Below are 16,093 nucleotides of genomic sequence, written 5' to 3'. Positions count from 1 at the left end.
TCAATATATAGCCTTTGGGTGGATTTTTGAAAACGATACAATTAATTTAAAAAATATTTATTAAAATACATATTTTTAAATTATGATTATTTTTAAATAGTAATTAAAAGTTGTCTTTAAAATATGAAAATTATTTTTCAAAGAAATAATTTAAAAATTCAACGGAAACTATTCCTTGCAAAGAAAACTTGCTGAAAACAGTTTAATTTTTTTTTTTAAAATCAAAACCCCACCTTTAAAATTGTAACATTACTAATAATATATGTACTTGACACAGCATTAATATTGAACATATTGAAGAATAAAAAAGAATAATGATATTACTAAAAATATTTTTTATTTAAAAATATTAATAATTTTATTTATAAATTTATATTTGATTTAATTAGTTTATAATATATTATTTATAATTTACAAAAAAATAAATTCCATGATAGCTAGGTTGGGTCCATGCATAGCAGTGAATGACATTGAACATAGTAAAATACTTATGCTAAAGCTAACTAGTTTGAAGAACTTGAATTCGTTGGTAATTTCATAGACCACCATTCAACCAGATGAAGCTCACAATCATTGAAATGGTTATAAAAAAGTTTCTGGCTGACTCTGAAATACTGACTGACTCACACTGGTAAGCATTCTTCCAAGATGCATGCATCATGCTTCATTTTGTTTTCATTCTTTTAGATACTATTTTGTTTTCTTAATGAGACAAAATTGTCTTCCTGATGAATTTATATTGGAGCCATAAACTCTCTTCTATGAATCCTTGGAGTACATTTTGTTTTTGACAGTTGGATTTAATTGACGGTTTGAAAGTAAGAATTTATTTTTCTATGCTTTAAAATGTTTAAATGAAAAAATTTAAAAGATAAACATGCAAATAAATGCTAATAAATTTAAAATGTTAAATTTCATTGATAAAAGATAAAGTATGCTTGGATTTTATTACATTCAAAACTTTTAAAACAATTTAAAATTATTTTAACTATGAATTTGCTTTACTTCATTAATTTTCTTAAAATTCATGAAGAAGGAAAGTGACACTTCATTTTCACCTATAAGATTTTATTTTATTTTATTTTTAACATACCAATATTATTGATATAATGTAGAAAAATTTTCCCCACTCATCAACAAATTACTAAAAGTCATCAAAAATAATTTTATTTTGTTTTATATAATTATGAATTATTATTATTTTATTTTCCCAAAAATATAAAAATAACATTATATATGTTTAATATTTAATAAATCAAAATATAAATAAAAATTAGATTAAATTACAAAAAATAACTCTTTTGCTTTCATCCACATTTTAATTTAATCCTTACACTTGTTTTTTTTTTTTAATAATATTAAATTCTAAAAGAGAGTAATGTTTAAGGTAGACAAAATCTTATATTGAATCAAGAATGCTAAACTTTTTAAATTGGAGAAGTATCCATTCACCCACCCATGCGATCACACCATAAGATGTTTTCACCTTAAGATAATATTCAGAATATTTCAATACAAAAACTAAGCTAAGAATGGTCAAATTTATAGATGAAACAACTGAGACAATAAAAACATAGGAAATTGATCAACATAAGAAATGACATTTGATACAAAAAAACTTCACAATACATGTGCATACAAAAGGTTCTTTCTTTTCAACAATTATTTATGTTATTCTTGCTATGCATTCCCAACATCCAATCACTCAACGATTGTAAGAAGGTCTTCTCCACCAAATGGAAGCAAAAACGAAAAATGTACTTGGGAGAGGAAGACCAATGGGATTGTTAGAAAACAGGGAGAAAAGGAAATGAAGGAAACTCAACAATTCCTACAAACCTCCATGACATAGAACTCTACAACCATCTCCTCCTTTTAATCACCATCTTTTGAAATACGGAGTGAAAGTGTGCTTGAGGTTGTCATCCTCCCACTCCAACTCCTCCCACCAGCTTGAATCCCCTGCAATTATTATTAAAGTGTTGGTGGCACTATTGGAATTCAATGGCAATTTCCTTAGATTTGGACAACGAGACACACGCATCTCTTTGAGGGAAGGAAATGGCAAGGCCTTCTTGTAGATACTCTTTAGATTTGGGACATTATCCAACCACAACTCCTCAAGTCTTGAGAATATGCTGAGATTTTGATGTTCAATTTCTGAGTCTCCACACTCATCACCCCTTATAATTTCTTCCATTTCTAAACTGTCTTGAACCCACACACTGTCAAGGCTTGGAGCATAAATTAGCCATGTTAAGTTCAAGAATCGACACCCTTGAATACGTACATTAACGAGGTTGCAGAAGTTTGAGTTGAGATTTGACCTCGACAAAATCCCTGCTTTTCTTCATTTCCCATATTTATTTTCACACGTTCCAAATCATAACAATCTTCAAATTTAAGCATCCTCAGTCTTTCCAAGTCGAAAGTGGCAGCTCTAGCACCTTCAAACCCTGGCAAGTCCACATCGTCAGATGTTGTATGCACTTCTGCAGCTTTGGGGAGGTGAGAAATTTTTGAATAGCTGGGACTGTATGTAAGTTGATACTTATCTCACTCAGGTATTGTAAGCACTCCAAATCCTGTAGTACTACTATAAAACCTCCTGAATGGACATTGCCTTCTTCATATTCCTCAATATCCCCTGCAGTGTAAAGTAGCATACTAAACATCCGCAAATTTGAAAGGCAAGATATCACATTTGGTGGAATTACTTCAAGCCTGTTGAGACTGTCCAATATCAAACACCTCAGTTTTGTCAAATTCTTCAATTCTATAGGTATCTTTTTTATTCCTGTCCATGCTAGATTTAGATATTCCAAACTCTCTAATCTACAAATCTCCAAAGATAACTCCACTAAATTTGGATTGCTTGACAAATCCAAAACTCTTATGACAGGCATGAATTGGAAGAATCCAATTGGAAGTGACATCGTGTTACTATTTCTCAAAATCAAAGTTTGGAGATTTGGAAACAGAATGATGGAGAGAGTTCTTCATTGATATTAGAATCCCATAATGAAATTCGTTGAGCTTCTGTCCAGTTCACAATTTCATCTGCTTCAATCAACTTAACATGTCTAGTACAAAACTTGTGTCCCTCTCTTCCCCATTATCACATGATAACCATAGAGCCATGTCACGGATCACATCATGCATCTTACAAGTTTCTTCCAATACATCACCTTCCAAGAGACATGCAAGTTTTAAGCGTGTAATAATGTCATCTCCTTGGTTGCGTGCCCCGTTTATTTGACCAAATTTGTTCAAAAACCCCTCCCCGATCCAAAGATCTATGAGGTCTTTATTCAAATTAGATGGTCTTCAGGGAATAAAGAACAATATAGGAAACATGATTTGATGGTTATCATTATCCAAGTGATCATAACTGAATTTCAATTTGGAAATACATATTTTCCCCTACCTGAAAACTTTTCTTGGTAACTCTTCAGCATTTGTATTGCTTGCTCCCATTCCCGAGGAGTTTTCCTGCTAGCCATTGATCGCCCGATGACAATAAGGGCAAGTGGTAATCCTTTGCATTCATCAACAACAGTCTTAGCAAGCCTTTTTATATCCGGATGTGAATTCAGGATATTCTCACCAACCTTATCACAAAACAGAGAAAATGCTTCATCCTGTGTCAAACACTCTACCCTCATCCTCTTATGAACTTTCATTTCATTGCATACTTGTTCAGATCGCGTAGTGAGTACTACTTTGGATTTAGTTTGATCACTCAAATGAGGGATCCCCACCTCCAAGAGATCAAGTCGCTCCCACATATCATCAAGCAATATCACAAAGTTTTTGCCTTCCAACAACTCGCCTATTTCTGCAGCCTTCTGTTCCTTGCTAAGATTCTCCCATTTGTCATCTCCGGTCAGTAATTTCTTCAGGATCACATTTTGAATTTTTTCTATACTGATTGGTTTCGACACCACTATCCATATCACCACATCAAAATCGTTTCTTTTACCAAAATACTCATTATTGATTTTCCGCAAGAGGGTGGTTTTTCCAACACCCCCAATTCCATACAACCCAATACTTCTTACTTGCTCATCTTCCAGGCATTTCCGGACCTTCTCAAACATCAAGTCTAAGCCCACAGTCTCCTCCATCTGCATCTTATCCACCGGAGCAAAAGACGGTCTATGAGCCACAACATCAAAATGCCCTTTGCCCTGTAATTCGGTCACAGCGTTCATCTTTTTAGTCACAATCTTCCCCAGCCTGTAGCTTGACCTACAATTCTTGGGACAGGTTCCGAGACATTTCTTTTGGATTTCGTGATCCCATTTTGCAATATTCCTTTCACTTCGGCTTCCATGACCTGTACAGCGCTGAGCCAACCATCCACTTCATGCGTGCGCCTACTCCGTTGTAGTTCCTCACGCTCAACTCTTACCATCACATCCTTACTTAAGTTGTTAAGTTCCTCCATTAAGCTCTTCAAAGAATTGAGATTTTCTTCAAGCTCGCGAATATAGACTGCACGCTTGGCGGTGCAATCCCACAAGCGGGTGGCAACATCCAAGATTGGGCTCACACAATCCATTGATTGAGGGGATGACAGAAAAAAAGGATGAGTTGGAAGACAACAGAAGAAGTGAAAAGAGAAGAGATGGTGCGTTGGCGTAATGGATCCGATGAAGAACAGTTGTTTGGCGTAATGGGTAATTGTGGTCCACGGTATGTGATGGGGCATCCAAAGAGATAGATGGGTAATTTTTGTTTTCTTCTTGTATTTTAATTCGGTATTGAATATTCTAATCAGTGACGCTCTGCTCCTGTTGATAATGGTTTCCTCCGCCCCCACGCACATTTAAAAAAAAAAAAAAAAGATTTCAAAAACAACAATGAGATGAAAAAAATAAAAAGAAAATGTATTTAAATTGTATGATCATACACGGTCGTAACGGAGATGAAGTAAGCAAGAGCCAACAATTAAACTAGAAAACACGGAAAAAGAGGAAAACTTTTGGTTGTATTGGATTGTCTTCATGTAGAGGCCGGCTGGCCGGCCGGCCTTTGACAGGCCACCAAACTAGAAAATGCCAAAAACTTGCATGCTTCCAATATTTAATGTCTAATTACAGAATATAAAACTAATGTTGATAATCACTTCTTTGATAATGGGATGGATACTCAGAAATATACCCTGGAGCTAAAAGACAGCTGGCCTCCTCTCCTGAAAATTTCCAAGAATTTGCAAATCAACTATCTAGATATAGTTGGCAGGAACATGGGTGCTCCTAAGTTTCTCTGTTTCTACCTCTCTAATGTCTGTCCTAATTTATTATTTTCCACCTCTCTCTCTCTCTCTCTCTAAATACTTTCTACCTCTGCAAATCTTTTTGAAGACCACAGATTGTTTTTAGAAACATTTTTTTAAAGAAAAAAAAACCCTTTATAAAAATTAATTTTTTTTATTTAGATTTTATAAGAATTTTTTAAATTCGATGTAAATTAAATTTAATTCAAGTCTTATTAAAAATAAGAAATAGTTTTAATCATAAATAAATGGTTTTTAGTAAAATATTAATATTATAATAAAATTATAAATTACATTTTTAACTAAAGAAAATATTATTTTAATATATTTTATAAAAAAAATATTTATTTTATAGACATGATGGATATTAACATGTTAATAAAGGCATACTTATTTTTTAAAAACATACATAAACTAAGTTTTTCATTTCTATTTAGTATTCAATCACAAAGAATATATTTTGGATTAGGGCTAATTCAGTATGTAATTAAGGCTTAACAGGGGAGTCTCGTTTCTTTTAGAAAACTAAAAAACAATGAAGTGGATTTGAATAATTAGCTTAAATATGAAGAGCAAGCCTTGGAGAAGAAATTTGAGCTATAAATATTTCTTAATCTCAATATAAGTGGTCAGAGTGCAATAAAGTTAGCTAACAGTTTCTATAGTGGTTTAAATATAGAAAAGTAATAAGAAACCTTGAAAAGTAAAATCCCTACTGATCCAAATTTAGGGAAGATTGAAGGATGTTTTGAACGGTTTCATTCCTTTAATGATCAATAAATTTTGAAAACTAAACATGCAAAAAAATGTTGATAAAACTATCAGAAGTCAGCCGGCCTTCGCGAGTGTCACCAACTTAGAAAATGCCAATAAAATTTCCAATTATAGAATATAAAACTATCAGAATTCTTAGAGATAGAATTGTTTGGTTTGTACTTATGATGACTAAAGGCATTTAAGTATTTTTAGTTATTTTTAGAAGAGTAAATGAAAAATGGAATACAAAAGGAGAGATTGGGGATTCTTGAAGGACAAGGAACTCATAATAGTGGAAGAAGCTTGAGAAAGCCTTTCATTCATCTTGTATGCATCATTGCCTACACTTGTGCTTGCATTTTCCATCATATTCATTTGTGTATTTATTTTATTATTTCTTTCAACTAAGTCGCATTTATATTATTGCTGGATGCTGTATCCTTGACTGCAAACCCATGTCATGATGGGTAAATTAATTTATAAATGATGCATTTGTATGCTTTTGCTGGTGGACGGACAGATCGAGTTTCACGGGAAAAAGGATAACCGTACTATTCATAGATTTTAGAATTCAAATGTAGGATCTTAGGCATGCCATAAGCAGCAATCATTGTCTCACTTTTTTTGCAACAAGTGATGGACATATTGTTCTGGGTTATACTGAAAAGTTGATATTGAAGAATTATCAATCATTTGAGGCTAGATCTGGTCTCTCTCTCTCTCTCTCTCTCTCTCTCTCTCTCTTAGTTTGTCTTTGTTTGATAAATTTGTAGGTTGTTTCAGGAATCCTTTCATGAGGGATGCTTGTCTTTTATTGAGTATATTGGTAGGTTGTGGGAGGAATGCTAGTCTTTTGAGTTTCTATCACCAAATTCAATTTCTTGATTAGTAGTAAGAAATGGAATATTAAATTCCATGATAGTTGGGGTCCATGCATAGCAGTGAATGAGACTGAAGATGGTAAAATAATTGTGCTACAGCTAACTAAGTTTTGAAGAACTTGAATTCGTTGATGATTTCATTGACGAACTGTTCAACCAGGTAAAGCTCACAATCATTGAAATGTTATAAAAGGTTTTTGACTGACTATGAAATAGTGACCGACTCACATAACCCTCCTTCGGAAGCAAGGCCAGTGCAAATTTCACATTTGCAATTTCACTTAATAGACATCGGCGGCCCAGATGATTACAATGGATCACAAGATTCTATAAAAAACCAAAGTGATCAAAGTGTTCCCAATTCGACAACATCAACCAGCTCTCTAACTGATGATTTATTTGGAGATGGTCTTGGTTCTGCACCAGTGAACCAAAAAATGACGATGATCCCTTTGCAGATGCCTCATTTCTCAGTGGAGAGGCTAGAGAACGGGGGGATGACCTCTTTTCAGGAATGACTGTTGATGATAAAGTGGGTGCTAATGAGATACCTAAGGCAGCGACTAGTAATGAACAAGTCAGCCACTTGTTCTACAGAAGGAACATAAGATACCACTAGTTTTTTATCTAGCACCTGGTGATGAACGTAATGAACATCCACTTCAATATGTTACGTTTAGGAATGAAATACCGGATTAGCAGCCAATGCACCAGCGCCTTGATTGTCACACCATATGAAGGGTGTGTTGACAAGAGAAATTCCAAGTTCTGAAAAAATAGAGCGTAGCCATGCTATTTCAGTTGATGCATGAGCGAGGGCACAATACTCTACTTTGGTTGAGGACCTTGCAACCACAAATTGTTTATGGGAGCTCCATGTGAGAAGATTAGTGCCAAGAAACACACAATAGCCAGTTGTAGAGCGGCGATTATTAATTGAACTCGTCCAATCTGCGTCTGTGTATACTTAAAGATGCAGAGATGAAGTCGGAGTGAAATGCAATCCATGATGAACTATACCCTTGATATAATGTAATACTCTCTTACATGTTATCCAATGGAGCTCAGTAGGTTCTTGCAAGTATTGACTGAGTTTGTTTACAACAAACGCTATGTTCGATCTTGTGTAAGTCAAGTATTGGAGAGAACCAATGGTACTTCTATAAAGTGTGGTATCATAAAATGCAGAGTCAGAAGCTACATGAAGTTTGAGGGTTGTACTCATGGGAATAGGAACTGGTTTAGTTGAATGCATATTAGTCCTAGTGAGGAGAACAACTGTGTACTTTGACTGTGTAAGATGAAGACCGGTTGTTGTGCGAAAAGCTTCAAATCCGAGAAAATCTTTCACAAGGCCCATGTCTCTTAACGTAAATCTATTATGAAGATCCCAAATAAGAGTTTGAATAAGTGGAACATTGTTGCTTGTAATAAGTAAATCATCAACATAGACTAGTAATAAAAAAAAATTGTCATTGTGCCTGTAGATGAATAGAGACGTATCTGATTTGGAAGAGATGAACCCCCAAGTATGGAGGGCTTCCCTAAGCTTGTGAAACCAGGCACGTGGTGCCTGCTTAAGACCATATAATGCTTTCTGTAGCTTACAAACATGCTGGGGATGAGATGTGCTAACAAATCCAGCAGGTTGGGAAATATAAACAATTTCTGCAATTTCTCCATTGAGAAAGACATTGTTGAAATCAATTTGACGAATCTCCCAATTATGTGTTACATTCAATGTAAAAACGACTAGAATAGTAGAAGCTTTGATTACTGAATGTATCAGTAAATTCCACACCTGAGTATTGTTGAAACCCTTTGGCTACTAGTCTAGCCTTGTAGCGTTGTATAGTACCATCAGAATTATATTTGACACGAAAAATCCATTTATTGTCTATAACATTCATGGATGGATGAAAGGGAACCAAGGTCTAAGTATTGTTCAAGACTAAGGCTTAATATTCTTCAATCATAGCTGTGTGCCAGTTGTGATTTTTCAATGCTTGACTGACAATGGTAGGAAGTTGGTTTGAGGGTGAAATGGAAGTAGACAAATATGTAATATGATATGGGAGTAGTTTGGGTTTAAATGTACCCACCTTTGAACGAGTAGTCATGGGATGAAAGGAGGAAGCTAGAATAGGAGGTGAGGGTACAAAGGGGGACATTGGTCTTGATATAGCTGGACACATGGAAGGATGAGAAGAGGTCTGTGACATGGTTTGTAAAAGAGGTATAGTGAAAGATGTGGATGAAGTGTGTGAAGTAGGACTGGGACCATTCATTGGTAGAGATGAATAGGGAAATGTTTTTGTCACACCCTGGTTTTTTTTTATTCTTTTTTTTTTTCAAACTTAACAATTGATACTCAAATACAGTATAAGTGCTCTAAAAAAATATGGGGATACAAAAATTAAAATGCTGAGTTCTTGCTTGATTTTGTGCAAAAAGAGGATATACAAAACCTATTATAAAGAGTACATCTTGTATTAAACTTTGTAACTATTAGTCAACAAAATATGATTCGTTTCACAAAAGAAACTTGTGCTACATTAATTTACATATACCAAAACCCCATTGTTCACTACGGATAGCCTATACTACAAGTGTACCTGACAAATATATATATATATATATTACATCATTCTTACAAAAAGATTCAGTCTTTAATACAAAGGCAAGACCTCAAAACACTTTAATGCGAGCAAACAACATCCAATCAACAGAAAGACAATGCTCAAGCATTGTTTCCAACATAGGTATTCTGACCTACATCTAAAGGTGGAAAGGATATGGTGAGGTCACAACTCAATAGGAAAGTTTATAACAATCCTAAGGATACCTTAAAAACCTTGAATTAAACGTTTAAAAGCATGCATGATAAACATTTTAAAACCATTAACAAATGTGTAATCATGTCAAACATGCATGCATGTGTTTGATGGTTTCGTTTTTGTTTTTCCCCATCCATCATTTCATAATTGATAAGTTGCTAAACCCGCAACAATCTACACATCAGATATCAATCCTCCACAAGATACTTGATCAATATAATAATGACTATTCTGGGACATCACCTAAGGGCAAGTCATACCCCGTGTCTTTTGGGACTCATACCCAAGGACAGGACCAACCCCGTGTCTTTAGGGACTAAAACCCAGGGGCAGGACCAACCTCGTATCTGTAGGGACTAAAACCTAGGGGCAGGACCAACCGCATACTGATTACTACCCAAAAAGTGCTATTTTGTGCCTTTAATTCATTACGTTTTAAGCACTTTTGTGTAATAGTTCTCCATTTTTATTCCAATTGGCATGTTAAGGACCTAACAATGACTTCTAATCATATTTGTGGCTAGTTTTAGTGTTTTGACAATTTTTTGGATCATTAAGACAAGCCAAGCAAAAAGGAGATAAACAAAGAGGAGAAAAGCAAAGAAGAAAACAGAGGATAGCAGCTGCAGTCTTCCTTTGCACTTTTGGAGCATTTCCTGAAGTCCATTTTCTACATGCTATATACCATTTCAAAGCTCAGGAAGTAAAAAATCCAACGCTTCAAATGGTGCGCAATTCGGAGTTGAAATGAAGGAGTTATAGCCATTGGAAGCCGATCACTCCAAGCTGAAGGAAGAATTTTGCACAGCGTTGCGAAATCACCCTTTTGTTGCGAAATGATTTCGCAGCCTTTTTGCACAGTGCTGTGGAATTCCCCCTGAAGTTTCACGACACATTGGAAGTCGAACACCGCAAGCTAAAAGACCACTTCGCAGCGGTGCGAAATCAGCCGTTTGCTGCGAAGTAATTTCGCAGCCCTTTTTGTGTATCTGCGAAATTTCGCAGACCATGTTTTCACCTGCGAAATGGTCCTTAGTGCTTCCCGATATTTGCGACCGACACTTTTAGATATTTTCTTCAGATATTTTTGTATAAATTTCCATTTTCTCCTTGTATTCAGTCACTCATGTAATTCCTTAGCTAGGAAGTATCCAAGGAAGGGTAAATTACCTTCCTATATAAACTCTCTTGTAAACACTAAAAAAGATTTTTTTTGGGAGAAGCGTGTTCCAGGGTGACTCTCGGAGGAGCTTGTTCCAGAGGATCCATCATATAAGATATCATATATAGAACCGACGAAACAGAGCACTTGCTCTGTTTTTCCTATATATTCTTGTTTTCTCGTTAGTTTTCTTTCTAGCCAATCAAACTCTGAGGATTTTTCCTCAGAGGATGAGAGGCTAGGCTCTTCGTCTCTTGGAGTGAGGAAAGCCGGGTAAGTTTCCACATGCATAAATTTGAAGTTTTGTTGTTTTAGTTTTTAATGAAGAGAAAGTGTGACCCGTTAATGGTTTTTATCTTTTTAGTTAACTTAAAACGCCTTTAAATCACCTGGGCCAACACTTGGTAATGCAAGTGATCTCCGTCCATGGAGATTCACTAGTTTACCCCTTGCGAGCCTCTGGGAGGTGACTTGAAGGTAGGATTTTCTAGAATTGCCAACACTTGGTAAACTTTTGGACTCCGATGAGACATCCATTAGTTATCTCTTGCAAGCTTTTGACGGGTAATCCAAGGTTAAAGATCACCTTGAATGGCAAGTGCTAGGTGAGAGGTATGAGCCATTGCAAAGTGCATTAGTGAAAGGGATTTAGTTTTGAACCCATTAATGGGAAGCATCTGTACAACACCGGTTAGAGAATTAACTATATGTTAATTCTCTAATGCGAGGAAAAGAAACAAGTGACCGGAACTCCCTTTTTGTATGAGGAATCTGAGCCTAGTGATCTGAAACTCCAAGAAACACTTTTCTTTGTAAGTAAAATCAGTTACTATTTTTGGTTAGTTTAAAACCAATCTTTGTTCAAACATCTTTATGTTTTCTTTTAAAGCTAACCTTGACATGAAAAGGCACCAATCCAACTTTGAATTAATATCATTTGCAAAGTGAAAACCCATCCCAGTGAACGATCCTAGAGCCACTATGCTATAGTAGCTTTGTCTTTGCTACCCTAGTATATGGTGTATTAGGTTATAAATTTTGTTGATTACTCCCTCAATCAAGGAGCACCAGCTGGACACGAATCAGCTGAGACACCAATTGGGGCACGAATCACATACACCCACATCGGAGTGTCTTCCTCGAGGGCTTTAGGGACTTTCACCCAAGAACCCATAGTCCTACATAAACAAAATATCAAAGGATAATGTCTGTAGCATCACATAGACACTTCCCACCAATCAATTCTCTGAATATCATCTGTGATTATTCCATTTCCTTCTTGCAATGCAACCACACCATGAACCATTTCGACAACACTGAACCATGAATCTTCATACCAATATACATCCCAATATCATTGTATCATTTCAATGCAATAAACCGAGATGCAATGACACATTAAAACATTTTATGAAATCATAGAAATAACATAAAATTCCAACATATCATTCAAGGAAAGAACTTAGATACATCATAGAATAGCATAAAATTCCCTACCTTACACCGATTTCCTTTTTGTGTTTCTTCTATGTGGGCGATCTTTGCCTATTACGAGGAACTGAAATGAAACAACATAATTTAGGTTTCCTAACCATTAAAATTTATTCAATTAAAACTTATAAAATTTTCCTTTCTTACTAATTGTTAACAACTTACTATTATTAATTTTTTTAAATTCTCGTATTCCCCAATTAATTACCAAACACTAATTGTTTTTGATTTTTTTGTTAAAGCCTAACCCATTAACAAGTCCTAATTGTCAAAATACCTTAATTAATCACAAGTTTACTAATCTATTTTTCAATCAAACCAAATTAAACAAAGATTCATGCTGATCTTACCATTAATAAAATACTTAAGCTAAAATACTTTAATCCTTAATTAATTGTGATTTTTTTTAACTAAAACGGGTTTATAGCTAATTACACTCAACTTTTACACAAATTTTACCGTTAATTCTTTTCAGCATACCATTAGGAACCAAAATAAACCAAAATTACAAAATTAAACAACTTGCTTACCTCAAATCTACACTTTCTCTCTCTAGATCCTCTCTCTAACACATGCTGCTGCAGGTGCAAAGGGGGAAAACGAGCTGCAGCCCCCTTATAAAGAGGTATCCATGCAGCCAAGCACGAGGTGGCAGGCCACATGGCTGCCACCAATCCACCCAAGTAGGAGGTGGCATTCCACTAACTCCAATTTCCCAAGTTTGCACTTTAGTCCTTCAAGTTATCAAAAATTAAACCTATAATTGCCCATTTGTCCTTTAGGTTTTCATAACCCTAATCAATCCCTAAGAACCTAATAAGCATGCTTAGGTCATTAACTAATCCCATTTAACCTTAATCAAAGTTTAATTCATAATTAAACATGATTAACACTAAACTAGTTTTAACATCTAATTAAGTACACTTAAAGTTAAGTACTAAAATAATCAGTATTGCCTATTTAAGTCATTAGTATAATGTATTACAATTTTTTCATAAAAAATAACACTTCTTGAAATGTAAACTTTCCCAGAAAGGTGCAAACATAGGTATTCTTTATGGGAGAGACTATATCCAATAAAAGTGCATTGAGTAGATTGATATTCTAGTTTATGGTTTTTGTAAGGCCGGAGATATGGATAGCTGGCACAACCAAAAGTCTTCAAAAAAAAAAAAAAATCAAGTGAGGATTTAAACAAGAGTTCATAGGGAGTCTTACTATGTAGAACTGGAGTTGGTAGTCTATTGAGAAGGTAAGTTGTTGTAGAGAAAGCATGCCACCAGAAAGTAAATGGCAGTTGAGATTGAGCCAGCAAAGTCAAGGCAATTTCTACAATGTTTCTATGCTTTCGTTCCACCTTCCCATTCTGTTGATGGATATGAGGGCAAGGATGACGGAAGAGAATGTCTTTCTTTTGCAGTAGAGATTGAAGGGGACAAAACTCTCCACCCCAGTCAATTTGTAGACACTTGAGTTTGGTAGGAAATTGTCGATCAACCAATGCTATGAACTGCAGAACAATTGATGTTTCTTGAGGCTTTTGTTGTATGGGATAAATCCAAGTATAGTTTGTAAAAACATCTATAAATGCAATGTAATATTTGTACCCATCACAAGAAGTTGTATATGCAGGGCCCCACACATCCGAAAAAACTAGTTCAAATGGAACCTATATTTTATTAATAGTAGTAGGGAATGGAAACTGTTTTGCTTTGCCTAAAGGACAAGCAGTACAAAAATTGAGTTCATTTTGGAGCTTAGACTTAATGTCTAGTCTATCAAGTACTAGAGACACAGTTTTATGTTGATTCAACACACTTTCAGTCCCAATCTATTATTTGATTAGATTATTGAGTCGCTTGTTTCTTTCGACTTTCCTTGCAATTTTTCGATGTAAATCAGGTTCAAATGTGATTGAAAAAAAGCGGAAAAAGATATTGGATAATGCTTTGATGCAGTTATTAACAGATTTTGGTTCAAATTTATGGGACATGTTGCCGTACAAACCAAAGGCATTGGTTTATTATTACTATTTTGATTTTGATGCCATCCAAACGTTAAAATTCCTTAATCACCGCTGAAATTTCTTAATCACTGTTAAAATTTCAAAATGTGATTGAAAAAGGAAAGGGAAAAGATATTACATAATACTTTTATGCGATCAAAGTATAACAAACTTTTATTTTGGAGTAACTAACAAATTTTTGTTCTATCTACGGGACATCTTGCCCTACGAATAGAAGGCATTCCCCTTCGTAGAAAGGCATGGGTCATTATTATTACTATTTTGATTTTGGGCTACCCAAAAATAAAATTTAATTAGTTTGTAATTTGAGCGAGTTGATAGGATTGATGATTAATCCAAGTCTAGCCTGAATTAAGAAATAATCAATTTGAGTTCAACCAAAACCAATGTTTAACTCAAGATATTCAACTTTAGTCTTACCTAAACCAATTTTTAACTCAAGATATTCAACTTAAGTCCAACCTAACATCATTTATGTTAATTTGGTCTGGTTGGTTGGGTTAGACTTGGATTAGTAGTAAAAAAAAGCAAAATTTCATTCTAAAAAAAAAAATGAAAAAATGATATTTTTGGTTGGGTTAGACTAGGATCGATAGTAAATAAAGACAAATTTTTATTCTAAAAAAATGAAAGTTTGATTTAATATAATTTGATATTTTTTCTTAAACATCTAAAAAGAAAACAAATATTATCATATAAAATAATTTGTATTATAAATAAAATAAAAACATTAAATTGGTTGTAAGTAAGACTTGAGTTATTTGAATCTTGACCTAAACTCAATCTAAATTGGTTTGTGATGAAAAAATCTAACTCAAATTCAACTTAAGTATTGAAAATAATTGTTCAAACCTAGGAATTAGATTCAAATTAGGTTGGGTCAATTTAGACAAGTTGCACCCCTAAATTTTTTTAATCACGGCACAAGTAAATATAACATACAAACAATTAGTCAAAAGTTGAGTCAATTTTTAGATAGAGTCTATATTTTCTGAAGTTAAAAAATGATGTAAACCAGAGTAAGAAAATCACCATTATTTCTTAGTGCTAAATAATAACAAATAAATATTTCATAAATATTGTAAATGATTTTGAATTTCATAAATTAAATATTAAAATTAAAGTAAGAAGTTTTTCTATGCTTTATCATGTTCAAATAAATAAATTTTAAAAGACAAACATGTAATTAAATGCTAATAAATTTAAAATATTAAATTTCACTGAAAAAAAGATAAGGTATACTTCCAGGCACTAGGTCAAATGCAAAGCTTTAAAAGGAAGGGAGACTAAAAAGTAAGAAAAATGTCAATTTTGATTGTGGGTTTGTTTGGTTGTATTTTAATTTTTGATTTTTTTAAATCACAATTTAAAAAATTATAAAATTTTAATTTTTACAAATTTGGATTATGCCTTTACAAATTTAAAATTTGAAATAATAATTTTTTTTAGCATTTTAACTTTTTTTAAGTCATTATTTTTTTAAGGTGGTGCCTACATTTTATTACATGTAAATAAATGCTAATAAATTTAAAATGTTAAATTTCAATGAAAAAAGATAAAGTATGTTTCGATTTTATTACAATCATAACTTTTAAAACAATTTAAAATTATTTTAACTATGAATTTTCTTTACTTCATTAATTTTCTTAAAAATTGTGA

At 33.7% G+C, this 16,093-nt stretch overlaps 1 protein-coding gene and 1 long non-coding RNA gene across 2 annotated transcripts; one reads left to right on the top strand and one right to left on the bottom strand.

Annotated features, from left to right (window-relative positions):
* Nucleotides 1–3,398: 3,398 nt before the first annotated feature.
* Nucleotides 3,399–4,564, bottom strand: LOC117922423 (probable disease resistance protein At5g43730). Its single transcript, XM_034840560.1, has 2 exons — nucleotides 4,340–4,564; nucleotides 3,399–4,283 (listed from the first exon to the last, which is right to left on the bottom strand). Exons 1-2 carry the CDS (start codon nucleotides 4,562–4,564, stop codon nucleotides 3,399–3,401), a joined length of 1,110 nt encoding a protein of 369 aa, XP_034696451.1.
* Nucleotides 4,565–6,015: 1,451 nt separating this feature from the next.
* On the top strand, nucleotides 6,016–14,375 carry LOC117922000. The gene is made up of 3 exons (XR_004652425.1): nucleotides 6,016–6,026; nucleotides 8,897–8,900; nucleotides 14,206–14,375. It is a non-coding gene; the product is annotated as an uncharacterized LOC117922000 (long non-coding RNA).
* Nucleotides 14,376–16,093: the final 1,718 nt, after the last annotated feature.

The sequence above is a fragment of the Vitis riparia genome, chromosome 9 (assembly GCF_004353265.1).
Source record: "Vitis riparia cultivar Riparia Gloire de Montpellier isolate 1030 chromosome 9, EGFV_Vit.rip_1.0, whole genome shotgun sequence".
Lineage (NCBI taxonomy): Eukaryota > Viridiplantae > Streptophyta > Magnoliopsida > Vitales > Vitaceae > Vitis > Vitis riparia.
The sequence above is the reverse complement of the archived record's forward strand: the minus strand, read 5'-3'. Positions and strand labels throughout refer to the sequence as shown.